The sequence below is a fragment of the Perna viridis genome, chromosome 9 (genome assembly GCF_037379345.1).
Source record: "Perna viridis isolate PV_CMFRI_1.1 ecotype Kerala chromosome 9, ASM3737934v1, whole genome shotgun sequence".
Taxonomy (NCBI): Eukaryota; Metazoa; Mollusca; class Bivalvia; order Mytilida; family Mytilidae; genus Perna; species Perna viridis.
In genome coordinates, this window is record NC_142453.1 from 2,075,170 (window position 1) to 2,091,936 (window position 16,767).

The 16,767-nt window shown below is 31.0% G+C and overlaps 1 protein-coding gene across 5 annotated transcripts in view; it reads left to right on the top strand.

Annotated features, from left to right (window-relative positions):
* The window catches only part of LOC148606078 (uncharacterized), a 65,870-nt gene extending 50,722 nt beyond the window's left edge, over positions 1-15,148 (top strand). For 2 of the 5 annotated variants that reach the window (XM_088545926.1, XM_088545927.1), the window contains exons 7-14: positions 521-565; positions 3,817-3,897; positions 5,596-5,742; positions 6,122-6,178; positions 7,826-8,065; positions 8,425-8,574; positions 9,677-9,772; positions 11,542-15,148. In XM_088545926.1, the coding sequence (XP_088402052.1) occupies positions 521-565; positions 3,817-3,897; positions 5,596-5,742; positions 6,122-6,178; positions 7,826-8,065; positions 8,425-8,574; positions 9,677-9,772; positions 11,542-11,716 (991 nt within the window). In that variant the 3' untranslated portion in view covers positions 11,717-15,148. Of the gene's footprint in view, positions 1-520; positions 566-3,816; positions 3,898-5,595; positions 5,743-6,121; positions 6,179-7,825; positions 8,066-8,424; positions 8,575-9,676; positions 9,818-11,541 lie in introns of those variants that run through there. The other 3 variants (XM_088545929.1, XM_088545928.1, XM_088545930.1) reach the window with 3 other exon arrangements.
* The last annotated feature ends 1,619 nt before the right edge of the window (positions 15,149-16,767 follow it).

Below are 16,767 nucleotides of genomic sequence, written 5' to 3' on the forward strand. Positions count from 1 at the left end.
AATCATGTTGAGTCAAAACTAATATTTTAAATAGTGCTCCAGTATCAAACTTTCTCTTTGTGTATTTTCCATTTATGAAAGGGAAGAAAAATAGCCATTTATACAAGAATAAGTTTATTTTTAAAGACATTAGTACTGAGAGATTGTTTCTGTATATCACATACTGGTGAAACAGTGCTGGTAGAAATGTAATGAAGTTTAGTTTAATTAATAACTAAAAGCCAATTAAATCAATGAAAATTACGTATTACTTTTATTTGTAGTCGAAATAGACATTTTTTTAATTAAAAGTAACAATATCCCAAAAACTTCAAAGCAGGGATATTAAAAGTATTAAAATATGTTCCTACAGCTAGCAAAGGGGGTGGAGTTTAACTTGCGGGTTGCCTTGACAATCACATTCCACCAGTATGTGATGACCATCTCTATATATATTTATTGTGTAGCTTTCTCTAAGTTTCCCATAGGTCATGGCATTATATTTTACATTAATTGATCATACCTACTATAATACTTTCAGTTCTGAGTCAAAAAGGTCGAGAAATAAACATAAGAAGAAAAGGAGGTAAAAATGTTACGAAGTTTTATTTTGCATGCTTCTTATGTCCTCCATTTTACATATAAAAGGAAAGCAGGAACACATCTGAAGGCCTGTTATTAATTATGAAAAAAAAATTACCAACTATTGGTATTGACTTTCTTTATTTTGTGTGTTCATTCCAAAAGTCTATAGAACCAATGAAATGCGTTAATTATTGAAGGAACTCATGTCATTCTGAATATAGGAAGCTTATAACCCTTATTTTTCAGTCCCTAGGGTATAATAATATTCCATGAACTTATTAGGTGCACGTAACCTATTAACTGTCTGGATCCTCTTTGCAGAAGATCTGCAATTCATTTCCAAATTGCAGAAGATTTGGCATGTCAACATTTTGGACAAATATTTTGTACATATCACATGTATATACAAATCAGTATACATTGTAAATGTACTAATTTTTTTCTGAATTTGCAAAAAACTGACACCCGGAATATGTTCACTTGACAGAATCTATGAAAGTTAGCAATTGCGAAAATCAATATTTTTACAGTATCTGTATGAATTAGTGTTAATATTTAATGCAGTTTTAACCAGAAAAATGCCAATAGGAATCTCAGAAGCAAAGCCTGGTAAGAAATTTGTCAAAATAAAATAAATATTAGTATCTGGAAACATTTTGTACCAGTTCTGTTAAATGATCCACTTCCAGAAACCATAAGTCCTGAGGTTTATTTTTCCTCATTTTTTTATCAAAGGGAGATTTCTATTAATATAGATTCTTTGTCATTCAATTAAATGTGTTCCTGCTGAAGGTTTCTTGTACCAAACTCTATATGTGATTGGTAATGGTAAATAGATGTTGTCAACTTTATATTGTTACCATTATTATGTGTTGCTACTTTTGTTTTATTTATTTTTGTTCATAAATCTCTGTTTGTATGTATTATAATTTAAAACTTCTGTAAAAGCAGTGCAAATGACTTTATTTTAAGCATAAGTCCCTCAAGTACTCTATTTCAAGAAAATTCATAGGGGATGTAGTTCAAAATGATTGTTTGAATATTCAGTAAAAGAATATAACTGAATAATAAACAGTTAGTCTAGCAGGTGATTGAGGAAGGTATCGTTTTGAACAAAAGTTTGATAAAAAAAAAATGTCTAAATTAACAGTTTAAAAGCATTCTATATCAAAATTTTGATTTTTAAATCAAAATTTTTGTTTAACTTGTTGGAAAGTGTCCCACAAGTAAGCAGTTTCTAAATACCTCAAGCTAAGGCCTACAAAATATTGATTGGGACTAGTAAAATGATGTGTACTTTTCTTGTTTTGGTCCAGTTGAATCTTATACAGTCCTCTATTATTCAGGCCAGTCATAGTGAATATTGAAGGAAAGAACTGGTGCAGTAACTAAGATTTAATATGATATACAAACACACGTGTATCTTGATTGATCTGCTCATAAGCAACTCACTGTATTAGGTGCAGTCTAATATAAAAACCAATACTCCAAGTCTTCATTAATTTTATATGATATTCATTAGAGTAGTATTTGATTGGAGAAGATAAAAAGGTTACCGATTGTACAAGAAATAATTAATTGTTTTGTAAAAGTACTCAAAGAAGGGGAAAATATAGTTGTACTGATGTACTTAAATATATTTCTGTAATTTAGGGGTGATTAGGCTTAGCTTAAATATGAAGAACAGCTACCATAACTCTGTATAATATTTCTATAATTTGTACTTTTAAACCTGTTTTGTGTAGAATTCTATAAAAAAAAAACTTACAATATCACAGAAAGTTGTCAGCAATATTGAATTCCGATCATGATGTTACAAGAAAGAATATTATATGACATCATGACTTACATTTGGCATTTTTTAGATGTGGTGACTGGATCCGTAACATATCTCAAATTGTTTTTTTTTTTTTCATAGATATTTATTAAAATTTTCAACCAATCAGTACCCTAGATTACCACATTAGTTTAAAGAAGCTACCATTATCTTAGTTCTCAATAGCCATTTTAAAACATTCAGACTGTTTTTTAATACCTTTTTAATGCACTGTTCCTTCTATGATTTCTGTGTTGTACCACTGTATTTATCTGTGTCTTAGAATCTTAAATAAATTATTTTCTGTTAATTAAAGGCTTTCTTTTTTTTTTTCGTTTAGTTGGAGCACATTACCAGTTTCATTTTCAGTTTTATGTGTGTTAATTAGCATTGTCAAATAGAATTTCTAGATAAAGATAGTCGAAAGAAGTGTGTCATATTATACCTTATATATCCTAAAAAGTTATGAGTTTTTGAACCAGACAAGTTTTCTGTCAATGTTTCTTGCTGCCTGTACAGTTTTCACAAACTTTTCCTGAATGGATTTGTGCAATTGGCGGAACTAAAATAATCCTTAGCACAATCTAATTAAAATTAGACCTATCAATTGTTCCATTCAGTCAGGACCTAACACCACTCCATTCTACTTTCTGTTGTGATGACTCTTCTGATCAGCCAATCATATTTCATCATTCATGACTTTGAAAGCCTGAGGACTCTGAAAAGGTCATCTGAACAGAAAGTAGAATGGAGTTTGTTAGATCCTACATGCAATGACTGAATGGAACAATTGATAGGTCTAATTTTAATTAGATTATCCATTGCATACATGATCAGTCGGTGATAATTGAAGGTTTCCATAGAAGACTCATTATCATGAAACTTGATACACACATACTTTATGAAATGATTTTTTATAATTCTGGCCACAAAATGCTGATCTTGCCAACATTATATGTAAAGTCAACAAATTTACTCTTCTTGTTCAATTGAAATATGTTTTGGCATGAGAGGACAACCATTGATTCTGAGAGGAGGGGGGCTGTTGGCAGTTTCTGGCAAGAAATATTCTGGCCCTGAAAAAGTTGAAAATAAAAATTCATATAAAAGGCAAGTAGCGTAAACATTGCCAGCAACAACATCAGACTGTACATACAGAGCAAATCTAATATAAAATAACAGAGTATGCAAATTAAACTTTATTCAGTTTGAACAGCTTTGATTGACAAACATTCTGTTTCCCGTATTGCTCAATGATTTAATGAAAGCATTATTTGAAATAATGAAAAATGATGAATATATATGAATATAAAGTTACTGAATCTTCCACTTTATCATAAGAAAAGACAGCAGCAAACATTTCATTGAACAAGACTTTAAAATAGAATAAAACAAAACATATCAAGTTATTATTAATTGGAAATTGATTTTACCAGTAAGAGGCGATCTAGGAGGCGAAAACGATCTGGTACCCATAGCTCTGTAGCTTCAGCAGGATATAAGTCAGGAAATAACAGGTATGCTGTTTTTCAATCATTGTCTTCTAGCTATATAGGTTATTTAAGAAATAGATCACCGAAACTCCATTTTATCATTGTTTTACCACGGACTGACCATTTAAGCCACATTGTTTTACCCTTAGTGATAGCCTGTGGTAAAACAATGATAAAATGGAGTTTCTGTGATTTATTTCAATTCTAATAGGACAATAATGGTTCTTTTTTACATTTTCATGACTTCTTATGGTCATGTTAGACATGTCATATTTGTCAATATTTGTCAACACTTTATGCTTGCTATGTCAGTTTTATTATGAAGTAATGGGCGAATTAAGTAGATATGGCAACAGTGGTTTGCATTATAAGGTCACAGTATTCACACATGGACAGGCACAATGATTTATTCATTGACTGTTATTGTTTGGTTTCATACACTGTGGCGCCCATGGCATGTGACGGGTGCTATCAAGTACATGTGTTTGTGATTTTTAAAGAATATAATTTAACTTTTCTAAAACATAACGTTTAGTATCTTTATTAAATATGAATTTGATGCATTCATGATACTGAAATGAATTAAAACAGCTGATTCACATTGGAATGTTACATGTGTTTGTTTACACGATTAAAGTGGACCGTAATTTACACACACACACACAAGCCACGCCCAATAAGTGTGCTGTTCATATGACAATAGAAAATCAATCAGAGCCTGTTAAGGACGTCATATTAGAACTGATGTTTGATAAAAGCTGTATATGTATAAGGAAAATGGATATGGTGAATATGTCAAAGAGACAACAACCACATCAGGACATGTATATGTATAGATAAGGATGTGATGAACAGTTTTTTTTATAGATATGAAATATTATCTTAAGTATAAAGTGCAGAGTTATTTGACTAAAATGATATTTGTATGGAACTAATAACCAGTTAAATATGCAAAACGAATAAAGGAATTTAATATTATATTTCACAGAAACCAAAAAAATTATAAAGGATAGATTGATCTAAGCTCTGTAGGTAGGAAAATATGAAAATACCAATCATATATATTGTAAATTTGGGTATGCAGTAAATGAGACAGGGATAAGATCAATACTATGTTGATCAAAAACAAAGATGAAAAAAGGTTCTTTGCATAAGTTGATGTTATTCATTGGAGGATTTTCTGGGAAATTACTGTTATCTACCAACACTTTAAGTAGCACTCCAGATAAGAATCAACCAAAATAATATTTGTGGTTGTAAAGCCTACATATATTTATTTTTGATTTTTTGTTTAAAATGTTATAGGAAACAGTAAGTAATATGTGGCTCTTCTTATAACCCTTGTTCTTAGGAGATAAATATATATAGAATGTACTGCAGAATTAAAATAAGGGAGCTAACTCTGTAAATGACACTGAAATACAATAAAAACTATTGGATTTTTTATGTGAATTATCTTTTAAGAGCAGACAGATTGGAATGTAAAATTATACATTTCATTATATATGCCTATAGAGCAACTTAATACCAAAAATAAAAGTTTGTAGTCTTTTTGGGGATGTATCACGTATTATAGAATGAGCATAATTATTAGATGGATTGATACTTAAAGACAAAAAGCTTAGTGTCTAAATGAAAGAAAGAGTTTGAATACCTCCAACCCCCCTTGATCAGGAACCCTATTTGTAAAAGTTTTTTATTATCATTTGATGATAATTATAGCTCATCAGATGAGGATATTAACCAGAACCACAAAACGACTGTCAACCAACAAAAAGAGGAAAGTAATGCAGAAAAACAAGAGCTCACAGAACAGAGAAAGAGGTCAAGGTCATCATCTAGGTCATCAACAGAATCTTGTAAATCAAGGTTTGTTGGTCCTTACTTAGAAAATTGTTGTTTAACTACAAAATGTGGTGTCTGATTAGAAATGGACCTAAATGTCCAGAGCTGTGCTGTTGTAACTTTCTTCCTGTTTTTGGTCATAGGCTTCTGCATTTGCAGTTAATATAGAAAAAATATAGGATTATCCAATGAAAATGTTTGTTGTCATTAAAAAGCTCTACAGAGTGTTTGAATTGTATTTTTATAACACTGACTTTATAAAGTCTCCGTCTGCAATAAAGTCTGTCAGACTTAAATTATGAATGGTTTGGAATGAAGAATACTCTTTGATTTACCTATTTTTACTGAAAAGTTCTCTCAATTATCGATTGTTATATTAAAATTAGGTTTACTTAATTTGCAGAAAAAGACATAGAAAAGAAAGAAATAAACCAAGACATTCCAGTAACTCGTCTGATAGGTAAACATTAAAACAGTGTTTCCATTTAAATGTGTACAGTTCTGCTTAAAAGTACAGAAAAACTTGTTAAAAATGATTGTTAATTGATCAGAAATATTTACTGATTAAACAGAAAACATGTCAAAATAGATCATTGATTGAACTGAAGACACATTTTGTTGCCCTTTTGTATGTGTAAATTGTTTTGAACCTAGGTAAAACCCTACACCGTCTAAATCAAGCAAATTTTACAGTCAGAAGACATATGTTTTAAAAATAAATTATAAAGCAGGAGATCTACTGCTCAAAATTTTTGCAAAGCTGGAGAAATGTCAAGTTTTTTTTTATGACATCCCCTCTGCTAAAAGATGACATACATTGTTTCCCTATATTGCAATGATGTTAATGGTCTTTATCACAGGGGTTTAATATCAATTTCTTTTGACAAGATTTGCAGTACAAGTAAAGGGTGTAAGGGTTTCCTGGTTGTTCATTAAAGACCCATGGGTGGCCTTGAAAGAGTAATCAAGGGAACCAAGGTTATAGCGATAATCAAAAGAATGTAATCCAGGGACAAAGACCAGACATGGAAAACAGACATATACAACAAAGAACATAAAGTAACTAAAATCATACATACAAAGTAACTAAAAACTGGGAGCATGGACCAGGTGCACCAGTAGGGTAAGCGTCCTCTGCTTTTCTAGAAACACCCGCCGAGTTGCTCATAAAAAGTCAAGTCCGGGGTAGACAAACGAGGAAAGGAAAACTATGACCCATTTAATAAATCAGTTTTCATGGTGCTGATGGATACACCATAACGATCCACGACTTCATGATGACGACCATAAAACTTCTGTAATCTTGTAACAAAATAACCCAGTTCCAGAAGCCTATTTGTTAGACTTATAGCACGATACAAAAAGTCTTTTTAGTTTTGGCAAGCTCTGGCATAACGTATGAGTTGTGATATGAACACTACATATGCAGGAGCCAAAGGGATGTTGCCACAGATGAAAGGAAAGTTGACAATTCTGAATGAAAAGTCATCACATTGGTCATAAAGTTTGGTCAATAGTTTTCCTTTACCATCGATTTCTAAGTGTAGGTCAAGATATGAGGCCGACTTCACAGTGTCTGTAGTATCCTTTATCTCAAGTTGACATTTTCTTTTATCTTGAGTTGACATTTTTCATCCCGGTGGGGATGTCACTGACATATTCATCATATCCATTCTCATTATATAACCATTTAAGCCAACAGTTTGTGATGGGCCTAAATCTCCTGCTTTTACACAGGCATGTAAGTGAAAGATTGTTGAATTTTTTATGAAATATCTGTGGACTCACACTGAAAGTGGGAAACTTTAACACCAGTGGTTAAAAGAGGGTTCAGCTTAGACAGGTTTAAATAAACATATTGTATTTGAAAACTTTCTTTTCAACAGACTCACATTAAAAAAGTGGAAATAATAGATTTTCTCATTTTGCAAAACTACATTCAGGATTTAGCATATTATACACAAATACAAAAAATACTAGATACAATCTGCAATCGGATGGTAACAGGCTGTTGATTTACAGAGTCATTAGGTTGTATTTTCTTGGTTTAGTGCCTAATCAAAGTTGATTTTGTATCAAATAAAATTTTGATTTTTTTATATACCAGATCTAAGTCCAGTCATCAATCAAGATCCCATTTGATAAAAAGAAAAAAATCTACCAGCAGATCTTTAAGCTATTCTCCATCATCGAAACGAAAGTCTTCATCCCATAGGAAGTCATCTTCTAGGCACTCAAGACATCACAGCAGAACCAAATCCAGAAGCCTTTCATCAAGGTCTAGGTCATCTGTTTCTAGGTCAAGGTCAAGATCAAGGTCAAGGAGAAGAAGTCATTCTGCAAAGAGGTATTTGATCCATGTGATTTAAGGAAATGATTACTAATAACATTTTATAAAAATTTTATTGACATCCACAATATGGACTTAAATTTGCAGCCAGGACAAATCTTAAATGGTAAACAATGACAGAATGGCAATTCAACGGAACATCAAATCTAGTGTTATCAGACCACTGTGTAATTCCTTTTGGGATTTGGTTATGGAGATAATTTTTTGGTTTTTGTTTTTAAAAATTATCTCAAGCCCTGGATCACAAAAGGGATTAGCTAGCTGTTATCTTGCTATTTTGAATTCAAATTTGTTGTTATCCTGTTTATCTGACTGATTCATGATTACATTTGAACCAAATTATCAACTTTTTACAGACGAAGCCGGAGTTCCAGTAGATCTAGGTCGAGATCCTACTCCAGAGATCGTCACATTAGTTACTCCAGGAGTCGTTCCAGAGAGAGGAGTTCATCCATCCGTCGTAGGAGGGGATCACCAAGCCATCTAGATAGACGCAGGATAACAAGGTATGGGAGGAGATAGATACTGAATCTCTATTATTTATTTTTATAACATAATTTTGGATATTAAAATGTAGGATTCACTGTCGGTAAAAGTTCACTTTCTGTTGTGTGGATGTTTATAACTATGTAATTGTGATTTTGTTGTAAAAATTTGATTTACATGTAAAGATGCTTTTACATGTGTAGGAAGTTTGTAGAAACTTCCTAAATATTTCTGCCAGAAAATTCAGCTTCTCTTCCATTTTACATATTATGGCCCATTTTTGTTTGCATTTTTACCCTCCAAAATATATAAAAACCAAAGATTTGATTTTTCTTTTTTATGTTATATGTAAATATAGCTTTCTGTGTAGTCAGTTTCTTTATATTTTGTTGGATTATAGATGGCATTGTCAGGTAAGGTGGGAAACTAAAAATAAAACATATATTTATTCTTTCATAGTGTTATCCATTCACGATACAAAAAATGCTTGCCAAATCTTGCATTCTCAGACTTTTTTTTTCGGTTTTAGAATGGAATTCGACTTTTTTTCATTCAAGATGTTACGATTACGACTCATTTGTATTCATCACATCCAATTTCAGATTAAAGTTTTTTTGTCAGCTGAGTTAAGACAATACAGGAGTTATATCTTTTTTAATATAGCTTGCCATCTTTACACAGAATTTTTGCATTTAATCTTTTAATTTTATGTAAAATGCATTTGTTTCTTTCAACTTTTATTTTTTGCTAAACTAAAATTACATATCAAGTGTTCAGTTATATATTTACTCATACAGTCTTTTCATTAAAAGTCTGGATGTCTTCTGCTAAAGGTGACTTAAACAAAGATGATTATTAAATACATGTACATTATATCACTCAAAGTACATGTAATTATTTGGCTTTTATTTTTACTGATTGGTTTTGAAAGATCTTAAATTCTTGATATTTATTTCATCTTATTTGTTTTATGAAATCTTGCATGCTTGTGTTTCTATACATTTCATTTTTTAGTTTTTCTTTTTTTTTTGTTTCTTTTTTTTTAAATATTATGTTTTGTTTTGTTTGTTCTGTTGTTTTGTTTATTTCTAATCCTTTTTTATTTCATTCTCTCACTTAAAGATCTAGGTCACGCAGTTATGACAGATATTACCGCTACTCACGATCTTATTCTTCATCAGCTAATAACCGCAGATCAAGGTCATCCGACCATTACAGGTGATCATATGATCAGTTTTGAAGAATAATGAAATCCACAACATGGTATAAAAATGTTTGAGTTTTGAGCTAGTTGATATAACATGGCTATGTTACTAAAATTGTTTCATTTGCATGATTTTTTCATTGATGTTTGACAGTATTGACTAACAGTTCTAATTTTCCATATTGCATTTTCTCATTTATGAATTTGTCAGACGTTATGATATATGGTTCACTTTTACTAAAATATACATGTCAAATAAAATCATGGGAATCTACCCTTAACACACTTGTATTGTCTTTAAAGGTAAGTATATGTGTATTCTTCATCTATACTGACTGAATTCTTGGAACATTTTTATCCTTCAATACTTTAGGTTTGTTCAGAGCCACCAAAACATTTCTTTTAAGATTTATGAAGTTTTTTTCAGTATTATAACTTCTTGTATTATTGCAAGTATATAGACATTTATTCTTTTTTATACCCTATTTGATATTCAGGCTAAGTAATGAGACTTTCAGTGTCAATTTTAAGAATTAAACGGATTATTTTAATTGTAGAATAAAATTCACAAATTTTAACATTATTTAAACTAGTTGATGATACACTCATAGACAAAAGAACACACGAGGAAGAACTTATTAGACTTGAGTTATTCCCCTTTTCAGAATTCTTGATCTTGATTTCTTTGATGTTATTTATTTGTGGCTACAAATATTACTAATTTAAAACATTCAAATATTAATACTATCATTTTATTTCTTGAGCTATTCAAAGTTAATATCATGGTTCTGGTGACATTTTTCAACCAATGAGGAAGGGAGTTATTTCTGTTTATCTTTTTATTGCCCTTAAAAACATGACAAGGAAACTTTTTACACTGTTCATAGCCAGTAAAAATAAAAAGAGAGGTGATTTCCTGTTTTCTATTATTTTGATTGTGAATAAAAATTGGAATCAGTTTCCATCAAAAGACAGAAGAAAGGGCATGAGAAACCAAGAATTTTTTCAAGTTGGCTGAACCCACATTTGTCAGTTAACATATTGAAACCTTACTAATGCATACCTGTTAATGCTTCCACAATAAGGGTGGGAGGGGGGACCCCACAAAATCAATATGAAATTTAGAACATCCCACTTACAAATTAAAGATTTTTGGGAGATTTTTGGTTAGAATTACTATGTTATCTATGAAAATTGATCAATAGTTGAATTTCAGCATAAAAAAATGTATTACATAAAAATTGCCTACATGAAACAGTGTCAGTATGGGAGAATTGTCCATATGAACTGTTTCCTAAGGTTAACAGGTATGACTAATGAACTAACTCTAACACATTAACAATGTTTTTCAAGACTATATATCCATCATTTCTGTAAATAAAAAGCATATGCACTTTCCCGGCATTCATTAGTAGCAATAAAAATACACCTATGCTTTAATCATAAAGGTGACACATTTTCATAGTTATTTTTTTTCAAATATGATGTAAACTATTATAAATATATTTTATCTGATGTACCAATAACCTTTAAGGTTTATAAGTAGTTTAAGATATAAAGATGCTTTAAGTTGTTTTTCACATCAATATTGTTTGTACTTGTTAACAATTAGAATTAAAGGTTTATTTTTAAATATCATTGATCAGTACTGAGACAAATTGTTTGTATTTTTTTCAAATAATTTAAAGTTTTTTCTCAAATAAAAACTGTTTCAAAACATCAGAATAAAATACCTTCCTCTTATTTACAACAAAATTTTATATGAATCCTCATTTATTTCCAGTGCCAGAAAACGTCCAGTACCATACTACCGACCAAGTCCTCCAACTCCTAGTTCTGACAGCAGTGACAACTCATACTACCGCTTCAGAAAGTCCCGGAAAGGTTCTCGATACCGTAGCCTTAGTCGCAGCGTACCACTCAGAAGGAATAGAAGTTGGAGCAGGACTTCCGATTGATTCTAGCCAAACATATCTTCTGTTGTCTTTCAGTCTGTTGTGTTAAGTTCCTTTTATGCAATATTTGTTCTGTTTTAAAGGGTAAATCATGTAGCTATGGATAACGATATATTTTAAAAGGTATCTTAAGGGTTATGACAAATGTTATATAACAGAGCTAAGTTTCCTAATATAAATACTATTGAAAATCTAGCCGATGGTGTGTTTAGTGTAGGAGTTTGGTGAGTGTGTCCGTAATATTTTGTATTAGTGTTAGTGTGTTTTAGTTCAATACAAATCCTAATGCACTTCACATATTTCTATAACAAGAAAAATTGACAAAATTTTAGTTTCTTCCATCAAATATAACACCTTTTAATTTCAGTGATTTTTTTTAAAGCATTGATAGTCCTGAACATTTATCATTAAATTGTGTGATTTAAATGTGAATTACACAGATGTAGTTTTGGAAAATATCAAGCCAGTAAGGATACAACTTCCTTATTTATCCAGAGCACAGAAATTAAGTCCTGAAATCTGTAAGAATCAGGCAAATTGAAAAGAATAATGAATCATGCTCAGAAAAAACACAGCAATTTAACGAAGTGGGCACATTTTTTTAAGTTAAATTGACATTTCATTTGTATTGGATGTGTCAGACGATGCAGAAAAGCAAGAGATTGAGGTCTCACTAACCACTTCTAACGTTTCCATTACTTTACATGTTAAAAAAGTAATTTTCAAAGTCTCACTGTGAATTCCCAGGACAAATGACATCTTAAGGCTGCATACCGTTGCGAAGCTTGGAAAATAAGGCTTCCAAAATCATTATGCTAATGGTACGATCATAGTAGAAATTCTTCACAAAATTTACTTGAATAAATAATACTGAAAATCCACATTTTTACCTGTTCTGCTAACTGACAGCATGGAGGCAAATTACTCACACATGTAAACAATATTCATACACTTTTGTAGTTAATTACATTTATGATCTTAAAGTACACATTCTCAGCTTTATTTTGACTACTTTTAATCATAATACACACAAATAATGCTCTTACAATGCATATGTCTAGGTTCAGTGTGTTTTTGTTACTACATAGGGGGGTGGCCATTTGACCCGGAAGTGGTTAGTGAGACCTGAGAGGGGAAAGTGAGTTATTTCCCTTTGATAATGAAATTATAATACAGTTTATATTGTTTATACCTCAAATTAATGACACTTAAACAAGAAATGAATGCCATGTCTGCATGTAAGAAAACATTTTTAATAAGATTTCATGAAAATACTTGTGTGTTTTCACCCACTGCCTGATTCTTACAGAGAATAGAACTTGACTAGAAAACAACTTTTTTTCTGTGGATTTGTTGTACTTATATTTGTATTATGAAAGGTTTCCCACTTAATTTCAATTCTAGTATCTTATTTTTACATAACATTGTTGTAAATAATATTATTTCCAATGCAAGGATGTACAGAATTGTATCTTGAGGAAGGAGACTGGGGTACATGTATGTTTGTCAAACAATGTCATACATGTATGTTTTGTATGCGGTGCATTTTCCTGCATTTGAAGGTTTTTTAAAACTTACATTGTACATAGAGAGCATTCCTAATACTACATTCTTATCTCCCTTTTGTTTTCATGTGGGATGGTATAAAAGTGATAACTATTTCTGATTAAGTCCAGCATATTTTAATTAGGCCAAAAAAAATATATGTCTGTTTGAGGTTACATTGGATGAAAAAACGGGGAAGGTACCGGTAGTTAGGTAAATTTTTTTATTTGTTTAGAATTGTTTTATATAGACATGTATGGGAGGTTATTATAAATCATAGTTAAGTGGCATTCCATAAAAAAATATTTGTTAGGATGTATAGGTTGTGTAACCATACACGGACATGGTTTTTTTTTCTCTGGCCTTATTTACACTCAGTCAGATGTCTAGTCATTCCAACATGTGGTTATTTTTTGCCATGTTTTGCACTCAGTCAGATGTCTAGTCATTCCAACGTGGTTATTTTTTGCCATGTTTTGCACTCAGTCAGATATCTAGTCATTCCAACATGTTATTTTTTTTTACATGTAAGATTATTGTATTATTTACTTATTGTTTGATAATTTTATTTATTTATTATGGCACATATTGTGGATTTGTTATTATTGTTGACAATTTTGACAAAGTGTTACCATTTGTCAATGTCTATACTAGTCATGATTTTATTCAATTTGAAATTTACTAAGGATTTGCTGTACAAATATACAAGTTTGAAAAGGTTAACAGTTATAACTTGCAAAGTTTTTAAGGCTACTCAAAGTTAATTTCTTGGTTCAGAGGCAAATTTTCATCGAAATAAAGGAGAGAGGAGTGGTGTTTCTTTTTATTCCTCAATAATAGTAACAAACATGCTTTTCAAACTGTTTATAGCCATAAGAAATGGTTAGAGGGGTGCTTTTTAGTTTTTATCTTGATTTGAAAATAATATGAATAATAAAGCACCCTCAAAAGAGAAGAGGAGGGCCTGAGAACCAAATTATAAATTTTAGTTGGCCTAATGAAGTTATACAGAACTGCCTGAGAATTAAGTAATTATTTGTAGTTGGCCTTCTCAAGTTATATAGGAGAGTCTGAAAACCAAGAAATTAATTGTAGTTGGCCTTCTCAAGTTATATAGGAGGGTCTGAAAACCAAGAAATTAATTATAGTTAGCCTTCTCAAGTTATATAGGATGATCTGAAAACCAAGAAATTAATTTTAGTTGGCCTTCTTAAGTTATATATTTTGGACAAACTTCAATGAAATCTGCTTTGAAAACTTTTTTTTTACAAATTGGTGTCCTTTTCAGCCAAATATATTATCAACGATTTAAAAAGTCCACTGAAAAAAATACTGTTAAGAAGTATTGCATTGAGCACTAGCTGTGTTTTAAAATTAATTTTACTTTCACAAGGTAACTATACAAATTGAATTTGAATAAAATCATATTCAGTGTACAACATTCCAATTAAACTTTGTAATATATTTTGTTCTGCCCATCTTTCTTTTCAGTTATGTTTTATTTTTTTTAAATTTTTAACAAATGAATTTAAAAATGATTATGTCCATTTTGTGTTTTGTTTGAAATATATCTTTCTTGTCTTCACAGTAGAAAAAAAATCCTGTTTTTATTTATTTGATAAGAAAAAAAAATAATTATTGTGTCTATATACAAAATGCTTTACAGTTGTATACATGTGTCTTTAGTCAATTAATGACACCTGTATTTCTCTTGTAAGGATCATGATTAGACAACCATACATTTTATGGTACTTGAAGAATGATTTATATTTAATTTGTTAATTGTCTCCATCCTTAATATAACTAAATGTTACAATACATTGGTACTGTGGATTTTAAATTGATTTAGCAGCTATCTGGCTGTAAAATATTAAAAAAATAAAACAATGATATTGTTTTATTATTTTATAAACCTCTGTCCACCTCCAGACAGAATTGATTTAGTATGAAATCTAAGACCACTGGTGGATCCAGAGGGGACGTTCACCTCCCCCTAAAGTTGGAAAATGATTTTTTAGTATGAATTCTAGATTTTTTTTTAGTTTTATCATAAAATCCCCCCCTCCAAAAAAAAAAACAAAACAAAAAAAAAACTGTTTTGCGTCAATCCGCCAGGCATTCAATTCTTTTTACCCCCCCCTTTTTTGAAGCTGAAAAGCTGGATTCGCATGACTGTGTGCTACAGGGTCCCCACCCAACCTTGCAAACAACTGGAATTGTATCTATAAAATCTGTCTCTGCAAGATTCTTGGTACACAAAAGCTGTCTCAGATAGGCATCTATGACCCGTTTTTGTTTTGCTTGGGTTTGTAGAGAATTGTTGATACACTATTTTTATATCAAAGTATATCATAGAAAACTACGAAAATAACCTTGAATAGGCATTGAAAGAAAAGAATTTGCTGCTATAACATCTGTGGGAATCCAGTGTGTATTAAGTAAAGCGATTGTGGAATAAACGCGCAGTTTATTTGATTCAAGAAATGTTTTGTAGAACAAAATTCTATGATTATGCGTTTTGCTTGTGTATCAGTTATGTTGAGTAGGTCGGCATACTATAGTCAGGAGTATCAGGTATGTTTAGGGAGGAAACATGTAACTATATATGTATCTGGAACGTTTGAAAGGGCATAAACTATGGCAATATGCATCGAATTTTCGTGTTTGTATCGGTAAAAAAACTGGCTGAGATTATCCCCGTGCACCCCTCCCCCACTCATCATCCAAAAATATGATTTTCAGCCACCCTTATTCCTCCCATTTACGAATCTTTTTGTCGCGAAAAATTAAAACAAGCGTTTATGAGTTTTTGTTTTTGTTTTTTTTGTTTTTTGTTTGTTTTTTTTTTTGCTACTGTTTGTACCTCGTTGAGGCAAAAATCCATTTTTTACGTTTGTTTTTATTCTTCGAACTCCCACTTTCTGCAAAACAAAATAAATTGACATATATAGGTGTCAACAGTAGCTCAATGTCTCAGCTTTACAATGGCATAAAGAAAGTTGCTGTAACACTTGGATTTTGGAGTAAAATGAAAAAAAAATTTCGTAGTCATGATCAGAATTTATCCAAAAAATGCAAAAAATCGGATTTTCGATTTTCCAGTGAAAAGTCTCATAAATTCGACTCGACAAGTTATAGCTCAACTAACACGTCTCAAATATAGTATCATTCGATAAATAATTTATTTTTTACATGAATAAAGCACGAGAAACTTAATTTTCAAGAAAGCCATTCTTTACTGAAGCACAGGTAATCTATTGGTTTTGACAGATAATTATGTCAATCTAAGGGATTTTTCGGTGCGGTAAGAGTACATTTTTTTTTCATTTTACTCCAAAACTCTTTAGCGCAATTAACTTTCTTGGTACATTGAAAAGTTGAGACATCAGGCTATATGCTGATACCTACATGTATTTATTTTCTTCACAAATACTGTCACAGGAAGACTTAGACGCACGAACAATTGAGTAACAAAAATCATGGCTTTTTGACCCAGTGGGACACAAATA